We start from the raw sequence: 23,461 nt of genomic DNA, 5'->3' as shown, positions 1-23,461 counted from the left end.
GCCCATATCATAGTCTATATCAAAATAACACAAACATAAACATCTGTTTCTCTCATTGGTTTAAGCGCTTGTCATTTAAGAGGATGTTCCTACTGATGTCCAATCAACACACGTACATTATAATTATTCATATATCAAACAGTTTTATCCTTCACAAAATATATTTTTATATTATTATTTTATTGTTTAATTACATTTAATATTATTACATTATCTCAAAATATCATTCTGTCATAATAAACCAACGTGAATGGTTGACTGAATTTTTATGACTATATATATTGTTTTCTTTTGGCTATGAACGTCACATTAAAACAGGTTTAAAAACTTTTCCCCCTGCCTTGCCTTTGTTTGCTACTTTTCACATGCATTATGTAAAGATTGTGTTTAACCCTTGTCCCAGAACCAGACTTTAATCTAAAACTATAAAAATCCATTATAAATATATGAATTTAAAATTAATAAAATTAAAATGATATTACAATAGTATTGCAGATTGTATAAAAAATAGCGTGCTTGCGTGTGTGTGTGTGTGTGTGTGTGTGTCTGTTATAAAAAATCTGTTTTATTTTCAGTCAAGCTCAGGTTTTAATCTAAACTTATAAAAATCTATTATAAAAATATGAATTAGTGTGTGTGTGTGTGTGTGTGTGTGTGTGTGTGTGTGTGTGTGTGTGTGAGAGAGAGAGAGAGAGAGAGAGAGAGAGAGAGAGTGTGTGTGTGTGTGTGTGTGTGTGTGTGTGTGTGTGTGTGTGTTGTGTGTGTGTGTGTGTGTGTGTGTGTGTGTGTGTGTGTGTGTGTGTGTCTATAAACATATACATATTTTTTAAATTTCCAGTCAAGCTGTAGTTTTGTCAAATTATGATGCTAAATGAAATGATGATTCTAATGTTGGGCATATTAGGCAATTTGTTAGCAGTGTTGTAATATTATTTTCACATTTCAAGAAATACTCGTGTATCCCCGAAACCCCCGCGTTATGCATATGGTTATATTCTATAAGTTAATAAGTGTAATTTTCCAAGCACAACACACGGTCTCTGCACGCGAATCTATCGGTGCTGCTGACGGCGGGGTGAGGGGCAAATATCTGAAGACTCGGAGGCGGAGTTTCTCCTCCAGTGCTCCTTGCTTACTGCTCGAAGAAGACAAGTTTACTTTGGGAAAAGATTTTAAAGTGAGGAGTTACCGAGCTGCCATGAATTTGTTAACACAATGACTTTAAAACACACTCTTTCTCCATTTCAAGCGGAATGAACACTCTGCATTGATGTTAAAATGAGAACGATCCTTTTAAACGGACTACTCTTGATCTTTGTCGGAATCGCACAAGGGGGTAAGTTGTTTAAACTGCTGAAGTATGGCTAATGTAAAGCCAGTAAGAAGGGTATTTCACCATTTAGCCTACCTTTGAGTTAAACATTTGAGTTGGAGGATTCACCAAGACCAAGCGGACGATCCTTCATTTTCCCCATGCATCAGAGTACAGTATGGCAATGACTTTTGAACAACCAGACTTACTATTTCTTATGGCTGCTTTCTGTGTAATGAGAATGTCTTGTCATATTCTTTTTGTGGAATAACTGACGTTAATACAAAGAAATATATTAAAATATGCATGATTGCATATTCCATAGAGTTGCATGTGGCTCTAAAATTATATGTTTGATTTGCCTGTTTAAGTTTGTTGTGTACAGAATATAGCAGTCATGATTGCACAGATTTGTGGCTCTCAGAGATTTCATATTCACAGTTTGCCAAATGTCAGTACTGGGTACTGAAAAAAAGCCTTTTTTTGTTATTAAAAACAATGAAATGCATGCTGTAATGCTAGTCAGTGAATCTCTGCATTATGAAAGCAATGCAGATTATTAGCTTGGATGTTTATTCAAGTGGTCATGTTTTTCCTAACTGTTAAAAAAAAAACAGTTTTGGACAACAGAAAAAGAAAAAAGATAACTCATTATTCAAAGAGCAAATTACTTAAATGCTGATTCCTGTGGTGCATTTGAATATAGTGTCATTTGCCAATTGTTGCATCAGTTGCATTTGTTTAGTGTTGAGCTTCACAATAGCAATTGCACTGAATTATCAAGATTGTCTGATGTCTTCTGTGGTCTTATTTTGGAGTGCAGTGTCCAGACTTATAAAATCTCCAAGATGTCAGATTCAAGCCCTCTTTGTGCGATAAAAAGAGACTAAAGATAGTGGCATTCTAGTTTTCTCCTCTCTAACTGTCAGTTCAGGTTTGTTGGTATATCTCTAACCACAAAATCTGACCTCAATTTTTTATGTTTATCATTATTGTAGATGTAATTTTGATCAAATGTGTTGTCTTAATATTGCTCCTTTGCATTTTTAGTCCAATATGATTCAGTATGGCTTGACATATTTTACTCATCATTGCATTGTAAAAGTTATTGTAATCTTATATTCCATAATATAATCTTTATTTCCACAATTTTATTCGGCTACTTGTGCCAGCCATGCAAAGTTCAGTGAATCACATTGCTTCATTGAGCTTTGCATGGTGCCTTGAGCATTGTAAACAAAGGACTCAAAACTAATAAATATTCATTCGAATAGAAATTTTTATTTATGCAACTGTAGTATCACAAATGAGTAATGACACCACAATAAACTTGCATAGTTTCACAGAATTACACTAAACATCAGTATGGCATTTCAGTCCCAAAGTAGAAGTGTTCATACCCATACAAATTGTGGGGTGTAAATACTATAGTAACACTTGCAAAGAGAGGTTGATGAGAGTGTAGAACACATTAGTGTAGATTAAAGGGTGATGTGGAGTGGCTGGGTTAGAAAACAGCTGCGTCCAGGCCTCCGTCAATGGACAGCAGGGCTAAGACAATGTGGCCATGTCAGAGTCTTTTATGTTGAGAACGGTGCTGTCAGGGCAGAGCATGCCAGCACATGCACATGGGTATCACAGTGCTTCCCTGGCGCCATCCGGCCTGTCCTATAAAGACAAGTGTTGCTGTTTTTATTCATTCAGTCACTTTTATTTCTTGTCTATGTGAAAATCTAAAAGTAACTTTAAAGGGATAGTTCACCCAAAAATGAAAATTCTGTCATGTCGTTCCAAACCTGTATGATTTTGAAGAATACAAAAGAATAATCAAATCAAATTAATTTAACTTTTATTTATACAGCACAAAATAAGCAACAGTAGCCATTGTGCTGTACAACAGAATAAATATAAAAATAAAAATAAAATAAAAAACAAGAAAGACTGCAAAACAAACGATAAAGGGAGTTTACATAAAAAACATAAATCAGAAAATTCAGCATTAAAAATCAGGCAGTTGTAAGCCTGTGAGAAGAGGTAGGTTTTTAACTGAGCAGGGCTCGCAAAATTTCAAAATCGCTGGTAGCCCTTCGGGCAGGCACTCTTCAGATTTTGGTAGCCCGAAATGAATTTTACTAGCCCATATAAAAAGACTACAATTTTTAATGTAGAATATTTATGAGTCAAAACAATGAATCAAAAACTTTTTCAAAACACAAATATCAACAAATATGCATCTGGTAATAACTGAACTGAAATTTGTGTGACCAGTATGGAACATGAATCAGTCTGTGTCTGTGGCTCAGCCCCCAATGAGGGTATGATAAAATAAAATAAAAGTAACTCTTTAGTTTAGGGTCTAATACTCACTATTAACTAGTTTCATTAACATGGAGATGGCAGGGCTTTTTCATCACTGAGGTCCTGAATGTGAGATATGCTAGTTAGGGGGGTTCGGGGGCTCCCCCGAGAAAATTTTGATTCCTCTGATCTACATATGTGCATTTTAAGATGTTTTGAAGGGCAAAAAAAATTGGATAACAATAGCTTTAAAACCATGTAAGTGGGCAGCTGATTATTTTTCTCTCCTTATTTTTCGCATCACACTCCTATTCTCTTTGTTTTTCTCTTGCTCTGTCTCTTCCCCTCCTAAAGCTGAGCTTTGACTGATATAGGCTTTTCATTTTTGTCTGTCAGTGAAGAAAGTTAACAAAGGGTCAACTGACAGGTTGATTTATAAATCATTTTCTCAGACACGTTAATTTACTGAAAGCTACTAGGAAAGCTAGGTAGCCTAACTAAGTTTATTAAATTCATTCACAATATGTACACATTCATTATTGATCTTATTCTTAATACAGGGCCGTAGACAGGGCTTTATAATCAAAGAGGTCCTACATTTAAAGTTATTAGGGGGTTCAAATTTTTTATTTCTCTGATATGTCCATTTCAAGATGTTTGAAGGCCCAAAAAGGATAAGAAATAGCTTTAAAACCATGTCAGCAGGCAGTAGATGATACCTGCTCTCACTTCTTATCCATCACTCTTTCTTTTTCTCTCAGTCTCCTCATCTTGCCCTGTTTCTTCCCCACCTAAAGCTGAACTTTTTTAATTTACTGAAGGCTACAAATTGTATATTAATTCTCAACATGTACACATTCATTATTATTCTTGTGCCTATGATGAAAATGGCTTTGTTAATGCTAATGTCCCCTCACAATGACAGTAAACTAATTATTAGTCACATTACAGGCCTATTTTCAGTTCAAAATGGCGAAATTAGACAAAAGTATATTCATTTGCCTGATTATTTTTGTCATTTGTTTCACATTTATGACCTAAAAAAGCTGTTAAATATGAAATGTTTAGTTTAGCTACTTACATCTTATCTCGCACTTGACCGTAAACTGAAGCGAGTCGCTCTGCTCAAATTCGGAGATGGTCCTCACTGCAGAGCATAAAATCCGGGGGGAGGAGTCGGATAAAATCCAACTCCTCCCACCTTACATACCTAAACCTACCAATCTCCACCCCCTGATCCCTAAACCCACCCCTAAACCTACCCATCTCCACCCCTAAACCTACCAATCTCCACCCCTTATATAAGATCCGACTCCTCCCCTCGGATCTTGTGTACTGCATTGAGGTGCTACTGCAAATTCGCGCTCAGCAGCTTCTTGTGAACATAAAGCCCGCCTACTTTGATTTGATTGGTCATCTCAAATATTCTGACATTGACGAGCACCACCGACCAATGAGTGACAGACCAATGAGACTCAGATGAACACACGCACACCCTGTTCTCTCTCTTTCTGACGTGCGCGCCGCTGCGGATTGAAGATAAATAACGCGCTGAATCTGATTATAACAAGACTGAAGCGAACACTATTTCAGATAGCCCGTCGGGCAGGCCGGTTATGCATTTTGGTAGCCCGACTGGAAAACACAACGCCCCGGGACGTCGGGCAGGCGATTTTGCGAGCGCTGCTGAGATTTAAAATCTAGTGGATACTAGTCTTAGGGATAGAGGAAGACTATTCCACAATTTTGCACCAACATTAGAAAAAGCACGGTCACCCCTTGTCTTAAGTCTAGATCTTGGAACCATCATCAGCAATCTTTGTTGAGATGACCTTAATGATCTAGCAGAGTTATTTCATTTCAAAAGATCCAGAGAGATATTTTGGAGCTAATCCATTCAGAGCTTTAAAAACAAAAAGCAGAATTTTAAAACTAATTCTATAGCAAACCGGTTGCCAGTCAAAAGTCTGGCTGCTGCATTTTGAACCACCTGAAGACTTACTAATATTGTATTGACTCATTCCAATATAAAGATAATTACAATAGTCAAGTCTAGATGAAATGAAATGAACGAATGGATCACTCTCTCAAACTCTGCAAATGTTAAGAAACTCTTAGCCTTAGCAGAATCAAAAGTAACAGAAGTTTTTCACTGAGTGTTTTACATAGGGGACCAAATCTCCCAGGTTGCCCTCAGGAGTAACAGAAACACCTGATGGCCCAGAAACAATAACCTTAGTTTTTCTCTCGTTTAGATTTAAGGAAAACCAGGACTTTATATCAGACAAGCGTGATAATGGGCTTACACCCGATGTTCAGAAAGAATAGTCTGCAAAGGAAGCATACAGAACGAGAACAGCGCAGGGGCCAGAATGGAGCCCTGAGGGACTCCATAATCCAAAACAGAAACATCAGAAGAGAACCCGTCAAGACAAACAGAAAACGTTCTAGCATTCAGATAGGACTTAAACCAATTTAGAGTGCAACCTTCAATACCTACACATCGTTCAAGTCAAGAGATAATCATTTTGTGGTCCACAGTATCAAAAGCAGCACTTAAATCTAAGAGTAAGAGTATCACAGAATCCCCTGAGTCAACAGACAATAAAATATCATTAAAAACTTTTAATAAAGCTGACTCAGTACTGTGACATTTTCTAAACCCAGATTGGAATTCTTCAAAAACACAATTTAACTCCAAATGACAGTTGTACCAAAACAACCTTCTCTAAGATTTTAGAAATAAAAGATACATTTGATATAGGTCTATAATGGAAAGTAAGTCAAGATTATGTTTTTCAAGCGGGGGTTTAACGGTTGCATGTTTTAGGTATTTAGGAACAATACATGTGAGAAAGGACTTATTTATTATAGCTTAAATGCTAGGCCAAACAACATCAAAAACCTGCAGAAAAAAATGTGTCGGAAACATGTCTTATCAAATCAAATCTTAATAATATATTCAAGTGAATTAAAAGAAACTGTCTAAAAATACTTAAAGGATGAAACAGAGAGAAAGAATAGATGGATCATACTTTAGAGATACAATATTCTGCATTATATCAACAATTTTATCTGTGAAAAACTTTAAAAAGCTATCACATACTGCAGTCGATGCATTAAAACAGACAGCACTTAAAACCAAATTTAAAACAGTAAAAAGCATTTTAGGTTAAAAAATAGAGATTTGCAGCTTTGACTGATTGTAATTTGTCTTTTTTCCACTTTCGTTTCGAATATACAGTATTTTGAAGATAGTTGCAAACATACAAAGTGATTCCCCTTTCTTCAAAATATTTTCTTTTGGTTGTACACAGAAAAGAAAAAAAAGCCATACAGGTTTGTAATGAGAGAGAGAGAGAGAGAGAGAGAGAGAGAGAGAGAGAGAGAGAGAGAGAGAGAGAGAATTGAAACAAAATGTACTATTTTGGATGAACTATCCATTTAAATGTAAACAAATCTTCCTCCAAACCAATTCATTATAAAGTCACCAGTTTAAAAGTGTAATTGATAAGTGATGTAATTAAGTTTAAATCACAACATTGAAACTCATTAACAATAGGCAAAAATGAAATATTTGAATGAAATCATGGAGCATTTAGGGCAACAACAAAAAAAAAAACTAAACACACGTCATAGGTGATGTTCTCTTATCTGCAGCTTCATTCTATGGTGATGGATTTGTGCAGTTAAAAGGGACAGAGACGTCTAGCCGTAACACACTGCACGTTCGTTTCCGCACCTCCAGCCTGAGTGGCCTGCTTTTCCTGGCTGCAGGGCAGAATGATTTCCTGTTGCTGGAGATGAATGCTGGCAGACTGCAGGTGAGTCACATGTTGCTATTTCACCCTCAGCAATGTTTAGATCATCTACCACAATAAAACTACATGTGGAAACATGTCAATTCTGTTTGGGCTTGAAAATAATCTAATTAGAGCTATTGCACGGATTATGTTAAATTGCTGCAACATTTAAAAAATATATATAATAAAATTGTATTTCTGAAAGCTTTTTATCAAGACTGACAGCATTAGACAATAACTCAGCACCATCCTTTTCAGATGAAATGCAGTGGTGAATTTTATACTGGCCTAGTTATGATATGCTTCACCACAGACTCTTCCACCTTCTTTTAAGGTATACAATACAAATCTGATGATTGCACTGACTTAAGGGCTGAAGAATGTGAGCTTAGTTGACATTGTGAGAGAAGTACTATACATGACTGGAGGATCTGCTAGAGTTGAATCTTATTAAATCAACTCCCACAATCCAGTTCAAAAGCCTTGCATGATTTTCTGAAATGGATTTTGGTTTTTTACATTTCTCTCAGTGTTACTCACTTTTCCTTTTGTAGAGGATATCTTAGGGCTACGACAGAACAGATTGCTGAACTTTTTGAGGTCTGATTTTCCTGTAATTGAAAGTATCTTTGAACTCTCACATTTATCATAGGTCATTAAATTGTGCTTTTGCTATCCTTTGACTGTGACCCTCTTCGAATACATCACAGGTTATAATTGCTTTCAGTTGAGGAAAAGCTAGAAATATTCAGCAAGCCTTGACAAGTTTGTCTTAGGACAGTGACTTTTCATGTTAAGAGTAAAATGAATGAGCTGTAGACAAATGCTAATGATTAAAATAGTTTTACACATTTTCTTTGCAATTCAGATAATAACTCCTGTTATAGTAAACATTTTGTAAGACCTAAAACTCAGGGGTTTTCAAACTTTTTGTTTCTCCATTTATACTGTGTAAAAAATATTATAGATATTATAACAACACCAACATGTTATTGACAAAATTAAATAATTGGCATTTATATTGTCACTGTACTGAAACCAAATGAAATTATTAGCATAATATTGTCTGGAATTGTTTTTACTTTAAATATTTTAAGTGTACTTTAATGTTAAATACTTTAATGTTTTATGTATTAACTAAGCATGAAAAATAAAAAAAATAAATTCAGATTAATTTTTATACATCAAATCAGTATGCTGAAAACGTGAACTTTTTTATTATTAAATTAAAAGAAAAAAAATCTTTTAACATTTTCCACAGAGCTAGCACCACCTTGTGGTTTAGTGTATAGTGTATTTTATAGTGTATAGTGTATTTTATTAAAAATAAAAGTGTTTTTATGTATGAATGTTTTTTTTTTTTTTTTCATTCACAGGTAAGAATGGATCTGGGCTCTGGAGAGCAGGTCCTTCTCTCAGACAGTGGAACCCAGCTAAATGATTTGGCCTGGCACACTGCAGGGCTTCTCCATGAGTTCTATAATGTCACACTGACTGTGGACAACCACTCCAAGACCAGTCTGCGAATGCCAGGCCCAGACCGAGAGCTGCACATCAACGACGGCCTATATGTGGGTGGTACTGGAGGTTTGGATCAGGCTTATTTGTCCAGAGATCTCAATGGCTTCCGTGGCTGCCTCGATGAAGTAATATTTAATCAGCACAATCTCCTTTCATCACTGAGGCCCTACTCTGGGTTCAAGAATGTCTATGAGGTTTCCCTAGGATGCAGCCCTCAGTTTTTTGCCAATGAGGATGACCCGATCAGTTTTTTTAGCTCACAGGCTTACATATCCCTTCCACCTTGGACAGCACAACATGAGTGGGCTTTTGAATGCTCAATCCACACGTCAGCTGAAGAAGGGATCGTCATGTACAGCTCAGCTCGACAAGGAGATTTTGTCGCCCTGGAGATCCAGAAAGGTCTCCTTGTTGCCGTGGTTGGTAAAGATGGAAGTAAAACAGAACTACGTTCCCTCACCTTCATCAATGACAACAAATGGCATGACGTTAAGCTCTTTTTCACTCCAAAAAGCCTCCAACTCACAGTGGATGGAGAGACTGTAAAGTCCATCATTAGCTCCAGATCAAAAGCCTTTCATCTGAAAGGTTTCCTTTTCCTTGGTGGAATCGATGACGGCACACGTTCTGAGGTCAGAAAGGTCGGTCTTTCCTCTGTAGCAGGGAAGCGTATTAAAGGTGGCTCCTTCAAAGGATGCTTCAGAGACATTAAAATAAATGATGCCAAAATGGGTCTTCCCAATGCTGTGGTAACCAAAGACATCTCTGTTGGTTGTGATCCTGAAAAGGAGCTGGAAATAAGCACCCCAGTGAGCCCAACAACCCTTCCCATGACCCTCGTTGACTCTTTCACTCAGCTGCCACCCACAGATGTGTCCACCCTAGCCAAAGGTCTTGTCAAAAACTATGGACACAATTTTCTACAGCTTAGGAACCTTGTTGTCCCAGAAGGGGGTCGGGGAGCCTTGGATTCTAAGCATATTAAAGTGAACCTCGATTTCAAGAAGCTTGGCATTCGTCAGTCTCAGATCATCTTTAGGATTGAAGAGCAGCCAGTGCATGGTCAACTTAGGCTTGATGTAGACCAGGAGCAGGCTGAGCAAACATTCAGCATGCTGGATTTGTGGCACGGCAGGGTGATGTACATTCATGGGGGATCTGAAGACCCACAGGACTACTTCATGTTCTCTGTATTCTCCAGTAGCAGAAAGGAAGTGCCAAGTTATCTGAAAGGACACAAGTTGTACCGGTATAATGTCACCGTCACACCAACCAACGACGCTCCTGAGTTGAGTCTACCTGAGGGGAATCTGTTTATTCTTCTGGAGAACTCCAAGAAGAGGCTGACCACTGATGTTCTGAAGGCCATAGACATTGACAGCAATTACACAGACCTTGTTTATTCTGTGTTAGGGAACCTTAATTCTGATGCAGGATATTTGGAAAATGAAGACAATGCAGGTACACCAGTAACTTCTTTCTCCCATTCAGCTCTTGTAGACGGTAAGATATATTACATCCACACGGGTGTGAGGAACTCTAGGATTGTGTTAAGAGTCAGTGATGGAGAGAAGTTGAGTAACACAGTGGTGCTTAGAATCATGGCTGTGGGACTTGAGTATAAAATCTCCAATATCACGGGTCTGGAAGTGACTCAAGGAGAGATGTTTCTGTTAAGCACCAACCAACTGGCCGTCTGGACCAATGCATTGAAGCAGGTGGTTGACATTCGTTATGATGTAATTGAGCCACCAAGATTTGGTGAGCTCCAGAGGATGCACTCAAGTGGAGAGTGGAAAATCACCAGCTCGTTTTCCCAAAGAGTTCTTGAAAAGGAGCGTTTGAGGTACCTCAGCACCCACCAGTCCATTCAAACAAGTAATAGCACTGACCACTTCAAGTGTAAAGTAACTGTGGCCTCCAGAGCTACCGAAGAACTGGTGTTTCCCATAAAGGTAAAGTGGATAGACTACACAATAGAGAACAATGAACCTGTAGAGCTGGACAAAATTACAAGAGCTGTAATTGACCCTGATCATCTGTATGTAACAGCACACGGTGTAAGCTTGTCTGAGGATAAGCTTTGTTTTAGATTGTTGACTTTACCAAAAAGAGGAATAATTGAAGTGAATAATGCCAAGTTAGATGTGAATTCCACATTTTGTCAAAGGGATATCACAGACCAGAAAGTCGAATACCAACTTGTGGAAAGATCATACGAGGACACCAGTGATGAATTTGTTTTCCATGTATTCTCAAAGCATGCACATTCTGCTAGTCACATTTTTCAAATCAATATTAAAGCAGATGTCAACAGCATTTTCTTGACAAACAATGGGCTGTCACTTCTTGAAGGTGAAAGTAAACTCATCACAAAGGATGAATTGTTTGCTGAAACTCTAAGCACTAAAGAGATTTACTACACGATCACAAAGATGCTGCAACATGGTAAGCTAATGCGAATCAACTTGTCCAACTCTACCAAAGACTTTGACAATATTATGTCCTTTACCAATCAGGACGTTCTTGAGGAGCATATTATGTATGTTCATGATGACAGTGAAACAACTCTTGATAGTTTTACCTTCATAGCCTCGACAGGCCCAGTAACAAAGCTTCCTATAAGAGATAATGACATTGGTTCCAAGGAAGGCATCTTTAACATCTCGATACAGCTGGTTAATGATGAGAAACCCATCCGCATTGTAGACAAAGTATTTAATGTGGTCAGAAATGGACAGAGATTACTTACACTCGATGACCTGCGCTACCATGATGCAGATTCAGACTTTAGTGATGGGCAGCTTGTCTACACCCGGCGTGGTATCCCAATGGGGGATTTAGTTCTTGTTAATGATACGTCACATAAGCTGTACCAGTTTCGCCAAGAAGACTTGGAACAGAAACGAGTGCTGTTTATTCACCATGGGATGAACTCGGGCCGTTTTGCCCTCTTTGTGTCAGATGGCAAGCACTATGTGTCCTCTCTGTTGGATATTAGCACACAGGATGCTTATTTAAAAACTGGCAACAACACAGGCCTGTTGGTTCAGAAAGGGCAAGCCAAGACACTTAGTAATGCAAACTTTAGTGTGGATACAAATCTTGACATCCGAAATGACAATGAATTAATATTCAAAGTCCAAGAGGCTCCAAAACATGGAAGTCTTTATTTAAAAGACAGCAAGACAGAGTCATTCAACCAGAATGACCTGAGAAATGACTACTTGTCTTATCATCATGACAACAGTAAGAATCTTGTTGATGTTTTTACACTCCTGGTGGAAGCAAAGGACCGTCGGCTTGAGGTTAAAATCCATGTAAAGGTGTACCTGGAAAGCCATCAAAGGCCACCCATCATCCTTCATAATAAAACCTTGCTGGTGGAGGAGGGGAAACCAGTCAAGATTGAGAGCAGTAAACTCAAGGTAAATATCCACATCAGTTAGAGCTTTTATTGGGCAATTTTTAGCAATATATTGCTGCTTCAAGGGAATCCTGTTATAGATTGATATCTTTTACCAATAACAGGTTTTTGTGTAGTTGTTTGAAGGCTCTTATGTTCATTCACTAGAATGAATAAGACTTATTTGCTACCTATGGGACCACTTAGGATGAATGATTGGCTTTAATGAATATGAATTTCTGACACTATGAGAGAGGTTAAATTCAGAGTAGCATACTAGAATACTATGCTAATATGCTATTCTGAATTCAGCCAGAGACAGGACTGTTTCACTACTTATTGTTGGAAAAAGTAGCTTAAAAATCTGCTGAAAATAAAAATGCATTTAAGTTAGTAGTGTCGCTACTTGTAGTTAGTTGCTCCCTGACGCTGGATGTTGCATGCAGAAATCAAATATTATGTCTGTTTTTCTTCAGGTGTCTCATGAGGCTAGTTCACCTTCAGAAATAACCTTCACCATCAAAGTTGCTCCATCTCATGGCTATTTGCGGCATTTTATTGAGAGTAAATATCAGTACCAAGGAACACTAGAGGATCCATTAGTGACCTTTTCCCAGCGAGATGTTAATGATGGCAACATTCAGTATGTACAGGTGGCACCTGGCCAAGAGAGTGATTCATTCACCATGGAGGCCAGCAACGGGGTCGCAGAGGTCAGTGACATCATCATGTCTGTGGATATCATCCCATGCCTTATACCCATTGAGGTGTCCAATATCACTCTGAAGGAAGGGGCATCTAAAGCTCTCACAGATGACATCATCAGAGTAAAAAACCCACATTTCTCTGGCCTCAATTTTGTGTACCACATCTCAGAGGGTCCCCTGCATGGCCGCATTGAGAATTCACGTTTCCCAGGGATTCCCACAACTTACTTTACAAGGAAGCAGGTAATTTTTTTCCAATTTTGAACATTATATTGGGAAAACAAATTATGAAAAGGCATAAACAATCACTTAAAATGTTTTTAGTAAATTATTATGTATTTATAATTTTTCTCTTTGTAATGTGTATGTGTATATATATATATATATATATATATATATTGTTATTTTTACATGGCAGGTGGAGCAGGAGTTTATTTATTATGTCCACGACGACACAGAGACCTCAGAGGACCACTTTACTGTCACAGCAAATGACACAGACCTGCGAAAACACAGTGCACCATGGACTGTGCATGTCCAGATCACAGCCGTCAATGACGAGCCTCCAGCCATTACAGCCAACAGGGTTCTCAGGGTGAGATTACTATTTATAAACTCTTTTTATGACTGAGCGGTTAGCTGAGGTTCAAGTCCCGAGAATGTTTTATGGAATATGAGAACTCTGCAGGGATCTGGAGAAAAGATGTTGAAATTTGTGTACTGTTTTAATTTTGTATAGTCTGTGTTCTGATGTTCCCTTTGTTTTCCATCAGTCAAAGAAGAATAGAGACAAGTACAGAGTTGTTTCTGAGACCCATAAGACCTACAGATCACAGACCAGGGACAGTCAAAATGGGCTGCTCCACATGCTTCAGATTTCAGTGTCATGCTTTTAAACTTCAGGGATTTGTCAGCTGAAAAACGCTTTCCTCTTGCTTTAATTATTGAAACGATTTTAAATTATTTTGCTTGTTGATTTCAAACACTACTATTTAAATATTTACAAAACCCACAAGGTGGCTCACCACTGCTACTTTTATATTGCATGTTTGCTCATTTTTATTACAAATGATGACAATCTGGTTTATATATTTCAGTGCTTTGTATTCAATTACTCAACAGGGTTTTAGAGAAATTAGACGTGTCATAACTGTTTAGACTTGTACATTATTTATATAATGTTCTCTAATCTTTCATTTGAACTTTTTTAAAGCTACACTATGTAACTTTTAGCCCTCTAGAGGTTAAAAAAAACAGGAAGAACATGGTTTTTGTTATGCTTTGTCGCTGCTCCTCTGCACGGATGAATGTGGTTTGAGGTATCAGTGTACACATGGATGCAGAATATCTTATCAGAGCAGATGGACAACTAAATAACATTTTTGTTTGCTTGTTTTTAAAACTGGTGATTTCCCAGAGGCTTGCCATTTTGAATGATCCACGATCAATTTAACAAACGTTGCGCGTCCCACAGCCAGTGCTACTTTTATCTATGTACAGATATGATGTGACACATGCGGGTGAATGCCGTATGCATGCAATTTCCTGAGAAATCCGTCCCGACAGCTCTAAAAAATAAATGATTATTTTTTGCATCCTCTATTTATTATTATTATTTTTTAATCTGCTGAAAGAGTGTCTCTTAGATTCATCCTGATTCTCTTGATCATCCTAATCTACTTTATACACTACACTCTTGATAATCTGGCAATGATGGGGAATCCAAAAAAAGACTGGAGTCTGCTGGAGTCAGGATGTCTCCTTATCTCTGTGTTTTGTATTGTTCTTTGGTATCTGATTTGCATTCAGATTAGTTAAGCTTGTTTTCCCTAAACTGTTTTTAGTTTAGTCAGTGTACCATGACTTGATATGAATAAAGGTGTGAAACCCAGGAGAGTGTTTTAGCAGAAACGTGTTATTCAGGGGTTTCAGAATTTCTATTTAATAAATTTAACTTTAGATTTCCCTAACAATATGCCAGTTACCATTCAGTCTAAGCTTTTGAATGATGTACAAGCCTTTCAAGCACTAATCTGTGCCTCATTATTTGTTTGATTGTTTACTCAGGTGTGGGTTGACTCTGTCACAGAAATCACCAGTGAGGATCTGAATGCAGAAGATGAGGACACGATCTCTGAGCAGATGGAGTACATCATCACCCAACCCAGCAATGGTCACCTGGCTCTGAAGACTGCCCCTAACAGGCCCATTATGAACTTTACTCAAGCTCACATTGACCAGAGACAACTGCTTTTTGTACATAGTGGTGAGATATCATTAAACAATCTTAATTTATTTTTAAAATGAAGCTTTTTTCACATTGTCAGATTGTTTTTACAAGGTCTGTGTCATTGTGTTTCAACCACTAGATGTCAGTGATGTGCTTTGAATCATAGCACAGCATTGTTCCTCCCGTTCTTGTCCATTTTAGGCGAAAATTGGTTCTAGTTAAACTGTTACAGAATAATTACATTGCCATGCAGTTTGGATATGGTGTACTTCATCCAAGAGATTCAGTTATGGATAATAAATCAAATTAGATTGAGAAGGAACCTTTAATACAGATTGTGTCTGAGTTTATATACTATGTATGTATGTATATATATATACAGTATGTGTGTTTGTTTGTTTGTTTAAAAGGGACAATGCACATTAATGAACATAAGGACAATGTCCAAATGTAAATGAGCCAGATTTAGCCGTACAGACTAATTTTCATCTGGAGTACCTGGCAGGTTGTTATTATAAAACTGTATTGTGTGTTATTTTTTATTTTTGAGACACCATGCTTAGTATAGTAAGCTGTGCAGTACGATAAAAGAGATAAAAGTATAAAAGATAAAAGGAGTTGTTGAATATGGCATCAAAAGTTTAAAAAAAGTTAAAAAAAAGTTTATTTGATGCTGCAGTGCATTGAACTATTTTTAAATCCCTGGAAATGATGTTTTTTGCTCTTTTTTTCTTCTTAGGCCCAATGGCAGGAGGCTTTAACTTCCAAGTGAATGATGGTGTGAACTTTGCTCCCAGACAGATATTCAGTATTACAGCTCGTGCCCTGGTTCTTACTCTAAAGAAGGCTGGACCTCTTAAGGTGTTTCCAGGTAATGCTGATTAACATCAGGTGAACTTCAGCAGTAATGTGGTATATTCTGTCACACACAGATTGTCCATAATGAAATAGTTTCTGTGATATCAAATATTAGATTTTATTAAGGATAAATAAATGATAAACATAAAATCATTGTAGAGACTTATCTCTGTAGTACTTCTTAATTTTGCATGGAATCTCAGACCGTATAAGTACCTGAACAAATTGGGCTCTCCATCTCTTTTTATGGAGTTAAGAGTAAAATAACGTCATGTTATTCACAGCAGTGAGGTCAGCATCTGGCTGCCTCTCATGCCAAGTCAGAGCACCAGATTGACGCCTCCTTTCCGCTCTGTATAAAGTCAACAACGCTGTCTCCACCCACTCGTAGACAGTTAAGACTTCTTAGTCTCTGTCTGAGCATCAACACAGTGTTTCATGGTGTTTTATGGTTTCTCAATCCTAGTGCAACCATACCATGTAATAACAAAACGGCTTTAATTCCCGAGCTATAAATAGCTCAGTGGAGAGCCTTTGAACACTGAACGAAACTGTGTAAAAGTCCCTAAAGTTATTAGACTGCAGTCATTTGCTTCATTTTAGAAACACTTACTCATATGCCACATTTAATACCAGAGCTATAAAAAAAATTGCATTGTCTACTAATAAAATAACAGCTGCTGCACTTTCAACTTCTGCATTTTCTGCTTTTTTCCAGTTTTATAAATGGCTATAGCAACACTGAACTAAATGGTAGCATCGGAAATGACTTCATACATAATGTTTCATAGAGGTTTGCCTAACTTCTAATGAACTGAATTTGTTTGTTCATGAAGTTCATTAATCTTTTGTTCCCCTTTCCTTTTAATGTTACTTTCCAGTTTGTTTCATTACTTTATTCCTAATCCATGTTTGTTGCTTAACATGGACAGGAATTTGGAATACTATTAGTACAACTAGTAATAATTGATTATAAATGAATGAATCAACAGTAAGTTTGACTAATAGATGCATTATTCTGTTAAAATTAGAGCCACTCTTCACAAATGCTTCTCAATGCAACATCCTGTCAAGCTATTCTCATGGCCTTTGTGTTCAGGGCTTCTTTCAAATGGTTAGACACAACAGAAAACTATAAATACAGAATGGATGACCTTCCATTAAGGTCATGAAAGGAGTTTGTAGATTATTTAAGCAAAATCCTTCCTGTAATATAGCTCGAAGTTGTTTGAATTCAGTCACTCTAATAATGTGCTTAAACATAAGTATTCTGAAACGGGATCTCAAAATACTTCCCTACCCTCGATCTTTGACTGTGTTTACACTTCTGAAGCAAATATAACTTCCAAATTTGTTTTTGGTTGTAGTCCCTTGTTCAGATGCACTTCTGTTTAACATAAACTAAAAAAGCCCATGAGATACTATACACCAGACAACGTGGTTTTGTTTATAGCATGTACCAGACCAGTGTGTTGTTTTGGAAGTTTCTGGGGCTATTCTTATTGTCTTTTTTTTCCATCTAGGCTCCCTTTTCTTGATTTCAAACGACATTCTTCAGGCCGTAACGAATGATGATTCTGGCATCACAAATCGGACCATTTATTTTACTGTGATTAATCCCCCGAAATTTGGAAAACTGGTAAAATTGCAGGCAGACAAGACCACAACAGATATTTCATCGTTCACACAACAAATGGTGAGTGTCTCCAACCTCTTTTCCCATGTCAGTGCCATGCATATTAGAGTGCAAGGCAATGAATTATAAATTTACTTTAACTATGAGCATAATCTGAGAGCCTGTCATATTTGAAAGCTGAATGTAACATGTCCTAGTTAGCCGGCACAAGAGGATTTGGTGCTAATATAAGCTTGTGCTGATACTTTCAAAAGACACAATGTTGATACTGAAAGAGAATTAAATGTGTTACTGTATATCAGGAAATAATATTTTACAGTCATGTCTAAGATTTTTTGGGGGCATTTTTCATGTTTTATGTTTTAGTTACTCATGGAACTGTAATCATTACAGGTGGATGCGAGTGAAGTAGCATATCAGCAAAGTCATGGTACCTCTTTGGGATGGGCAGCACTAGATAAGTTCTCTTTTACTGTGTCATCTCCTCCTGCTACGCTTGAAACCCAGACTTTCGACATTGACATTTCTTTCGAAAATGTTGGACCTGAACAAAGTTCTGTGCTCCTTAAAAATAAAGGTACAGTGTGAAAATCTGACAAAAACATTTAATATTAAATGGTTTACAGTCGATAAAGTTGAGTCCCAAAGCATAAAGAATATTTAATTATTTACACCACCGTCCAAAGGTCTGGGGTCAGTAAAAAATAATAATATATATATACTGTATATATAGACTTCTTTCAAAAACACACACACACACATATATATGTATATATACATATATGTATGTATATATATATGTGTGTGTGTGTGTGTGTGTGTGTGTGTGTGTGTGTGTGTGTGTGTGAAAGTCTCCTCAGCTCACCAAGGCTGCATTTATTTGATCAAGAATACAGTAAAAAAACATAATATTGTGAAATATTATTACAAGTTAAAATAACTATTTTCTATTATATTTCTATTTTAATATATTTTAATTTGTAATTTATTCCTATGGTAGCAAAGCTGACTTTTCAGCATCATTACTCCAGTCTTCAGTGTCACATGATCCTTTAGAAATCATTCTAATATGATGATTTGGAGCTCAAGAAACATTATTATTATTATTATTATTATTAAATAGAAATTATGAATTAAATATTAATATCCTAGAAATTGTCAAGTATACTCTAAATCTGACATTCAAACTGAAATGTCATGGCTTTTGTCAAATAAAATGTATCTTCTTTTTTTCAGGTGTGGAGGTAACTGAAGGAGATAAAGTGCTAATTGACAAATCAATGCTGGACGCATCCAATCTTATGACTAAACAACCTGAATCCAAGCGCAGTTCTTATGAGGTTTGGTACCAGGTCACATCTCTTCCACAGCATGGTGTCATCGTCGTTGGGGAACGAAATCTTACAAAAGAAAAGCCCAATTTTTCTCAGTTCATTCTAAACAAGTATGGAATCACATACCATCACGACAACTCCGAGACCACCCGTGACCATTTTGACTTTGATGTGTATCTCAACCTAAAGAGCAAACCACCATCCCGCCCCCTAGATACAGAGGTTGTGTCAGAAACATTCAACATCACTATAATCCCCATAAATGATCAACCACCTGTTCTAAAGACCAAAGCCCCCAGCCTCAGAGTTGTACAGGGGGACACCATGGCTATCGGACCAAACAACTTAAGTGTGGTTGACCTGGATAACCCACCCACTGAAATCCAATACACTGTGATTAGCAAACCTAGCAATGGTTTCCTAGCCATTGCAGATCACTTGAATGAGTCCGTGGACTCCTTCTCTCAGGCTCAGATCAATAATGGAGAGGTGTTCTTTGTTCACGATGGCAGTCCTTCATCTGGAGCGTTCTACTTCAGCGTCACTGACGGTCATCATCGTCCGTTATATAAACTGTTCAATCTGGAAGTCATAGAGATCACTGTTTCGCTTGTTAACAACACAGAGGTGCTACTGGACCAGGGACACACTTCTGTAACCCTCACACGGTCACACCTCGCAGCAGTGACCAATGGTAAAAACAATACAGTGCACTATAAAATCACAGTACCGCCACAGTACGGTAAACTCCTACTGGACAATGAGGACATCACTGTTTTCAGTCAAGATGATCTCCAGGCGGAAAAGCTAAGATATCACATGGTCAACCTTGAGTCGTCCCATGATAACTTTGAGTTTACGGCCTTCACAACAGAAGCAAATCTAACTAACCAAGTAGTTAATATCACTGTGAAACCTCTCATTAAGTACACAGAAGGGGCAACGTTTCCAAACGGAATTCGAATTAAACTGAAGCCACATTTGCTAAATGTGTCTGAACTGGCTGAACTGAGTGCTAATGACCCATTGTTTGAAATTACCTCACTACCGCAGAATGGCAGGATTGTCAGGGTGACCAGCGGCAAGGGAAGGAAAGCCGAATCTGTGAGCTTTTTCACTTTTAGTGAACTACAGCAGGAGAAACTGGCCATCGAGTTAAAGGCAAACCTGACAGGCGTCCATGAAGTAAATGACTCTTTTGGATTTGTGCTTAAAGCCAAAAACGTCCAACCTGCCACTGGGATTTTCGCTTTCAGCATCGTACCTCATGTTCCCACTCTGGAGATGTCCACAATGATCCCAATGTCCACACTCAGACCTGTTTTTCGCAACCAAACCGCTGAAATGAGTTTGTTTCCATCCTCAACACCTCCACCGGTGCGTACGACGCAACAGGTGACCAAATCCGGGTCAAGATTCAAAGGTCGCAACCGTTGGGGTATTTCAAACAGCAATGACATGGGTACGACTAACCTGAAACCAACCCATGGGGTGGAGGAGATTTATCCCATAAATAATAACCCAGTGAAAGTAGAGTCAGTTTCCCAGACGGGCTCCTCCTCAAATTCAATGATCATCCTTTTGCCCCTTCTTGCTCTTCTGCTTCTGGTCATCATTGTGGTCGTGTCAGTGCTGCTCTTAAGAAGGAACTGGCGGAAGAAACCAAAGCCTTTAAAGAGTACATCAGGTCCTCCAGCTCAACCGAACAACCCGTCCCATCAAGACCAGCTACAGTGGCCTGCAACTGTCCCCGTTGTAACCGTCACTCCTCTTACTCCAAGAAACGCTGGAAGTTCAGCCATAACTAGGCTTCAAACCGGAAGTAAAAACTCCCATTATGGCCAATCTGTGTCTCTGTGCTCTTTTGAAGACCTGGAGCCTGAAGTTTCACAGCTTTGCAGGACCACCAACCCCACCCTGCGAAACAATCAGTACTGGGTATGACCTTAAGATTCATCACTGTACTCTGAGAATCACTGACTGAAATGTGATTGAAACACTACATCTTCTAGTTATGTGGCCCCACAAGTCTCAATTAAGTTTGGTTTTTGCATATACATGTACTTGCATCCTTGATGTTTGCAAATATTGTACATGATCAGCATTTTCCCAAGAACCTAAAAACTAGGGAGGAAAACATCCAGATGAAAATTTGGGAGACAGATATATTCTTCTGTATTGTGACATGCTTCTGTGTGAAACTTAAATGGTTGCTTAAATGGAAGCAGATCTGAACACAAGTTTGTGGTCAGTTGTAAGAAAGGGACATGGTTTAAATGATTGGAGAAGTCCAACATATGCCACCAAAAAGAAGTGTCCTTTCACCAGAAGATCGATTTATGACATTTTGTTTAAAAATTACAAGGTCAAAATAAAAATGAAACATGATGTTTTATTAACAAAGTTCAGGAGGAGCACGTTCAGATAATTAAACACCTGTGGAGCGCATTCAGATAATCAAAGCTAATTAAACACATTCAGTTAATCGACCCAATCAACGAATTAAGAGGTATATATACAGCAGACTTACCGCCGTTCGTCGACTGTTTAACAGCATCCCTCCACCACCCCATCTCCTCACTTCTAGTTCTAACTAACATCCGGGGGGGAGTACTCTGGGTTCAGGCAAAAAATTCCGAGCTCGGAGCCCTCCCCCCGGACAGCACGCCAAATACGCATAATCTTTACTCTGTTTAATTTGATGTAAGTGTGAACTCGTGATGTATACATGGATGAATCATTAACAATAACATCGATAACATGAATTTAGAAAATAGTGTGAATTTGTGTGAAATGATTTTTAATCCTCATTGACAAACTAAGTATTTGGAAAAAGTTCTATTGTTTTTTTTTTAGAAGGTTTTTTTTTTTTTTTTATTCAGTCATTTGTGAAGACAAGTGATTCTGGGTGTTTTAAGAGTAATTTGTGTGTCTACCTCAAATAACAAAGTAAAAAAAAAAATGTATTACACTGAATTAATTTCAATGGGATAACATTACGTGTTACGTGTTTTGTATACTGAAACTATTTAATGCCGTAAGGATATTTATTATTGATTTTAGAATTTCTGAAATATTATAATGGCATATATTCCAGCACTGAGAAAATATAGGTGTGGAGTGCACATTTCAACGACACTATTATGTATATTTTGGGTATGTTTTACTTTAAGCGTGTTATATATTTGTGTGTGTGTCGTAATTGAATGTTTATGTAGCCTAAATGTTTTTGTACTCTCAGGATCTTCCTCTTAGAAGTAATACCATACACCTTTAAATGGTGCAATGTGAGGAAACCACTGGATTCTTGCCACTGATTTCTTTATTTGTGGTAAATAAAACTCTGTGTTACTTACATTTGAACTACATATAGCATCCAATTTAATATATTCAATTAATTTTAGCAGCTGTGGTGTGGTCATATCACTACATTTATGAATTGTAGTTTTTAAATATGCTATAGCATTTTTATGCCCTCTGCATTGTACAAAAATGTCAATGTGGATTTCAAACAACCCGCAAGCTGAAACCGAATCCACTCTATTTACAACAGGTTCAGTCCTTCAGCAAATTTGTCACTGTATATTTTTCATCATTTATCAGTCATTTGTCTGATACACTGAATTGTTCTGTCAATAAATGGAACATGTTTTACAATCCAGCCGTCTTGACTCCTGTTCAGCTCTTAAGCAAAATGGGATCAGTGTTTTGATCTAGTTCTTCATAATTTAAATTCAATATATCAATATAGACCTCAAACTCAGGTGCAGTTTCTTTATTCAGATGGATATTGTGACTTTTTGCCTTGTACACTAGCTAGGCACACAAAGATTAAAAACAGCGATGTGCCTCTGGGGATGTAATTGCTATGATACGTCATTCCTCGTATTTAATTACTGTGATTTCAGTTAATAGGTGCTAAAAGTGGCTTTTTCAACCACTTTCCAGATACATGCTGAGAGCTCATTTGGTAAAAACCGCAGAGTGTGCTTGTGGTTAAAAGAGCATTATACATAATATATATACAATTAATATGAATAAAATATATTATCGTTGTAGTATTATATCCTAATAATAAATGCAATAAGAATAAAATATTCTGTCACAAGCAGCATGAGTGTGATGGAATATTAGTTCCTATTGTTGCAACTGGCTTGCATTACAAACAATGCAAGCTGGTGACAATCCACTGAGTCTGCCAAACGTGAACCCTGCAATGTGCTGACCTTATACAAACGTGACACTGTGAAACTGGTTCAGTTAAGAATATCAGTGTTAGGATGATTCACACCGATATATGCATCAGAAAATGACAGTGGCTTATCTGCTTATTCTGTGATTTAATTAAGTCCAAAC

At 37.5% G+C, this 23,461-nt stretch overlaps 1 protein-coding gene across 1 annotated transcript; it reads left to right on the top strand.

The window, feature by feature from the left end:
- The first annotated feature begins 1,136 nt into the window (after positions 1-1,136).
- Positions 1,137-22,762, top strand: cspg4ba (chondroitin sulfate proteoglycan 4ba). The gene is made up of 10 exons (XM_079872866.1): positions 1,137-1,336; positions 7,271-7,434; positions 8,790-12,362; positions 12,817-13,290; positions 13,466-13,642; positions 15,115-15,313; positions 16,017-16,148; positions 17,659-17,831; positions 18,165-18,348; positions 19,008-22,762. Exons 1-10 carry the CDS (start codon positions 1,279-1,281, stop codon positions 21,047-21,049), a joined length of 7,176 nt encoding a protein of 2,391 aa, XP_079728992.1. The 5' UTR covers positions 1,137-1,278; the 3' UTR covers positions 21,050-22,762.
- Positions 22,763-23,461: the final 699 nt, after the last annotated feature.

Source organism: Squalius cephalus (genome assembly GCF_949319135.1).
Source record: "Squalius cephalus genome assembly, chromosome: 5".
NCBI classification, from domain to species: Eukaryota; Metazoa; Chordata; class Actinopteri; order Cypriniformes; family Leuciscidae; genus Squalius; species Squalius cephalus.
This window is presented reverse-complemented; position numbering and strand designations above follow the sequence as displayed.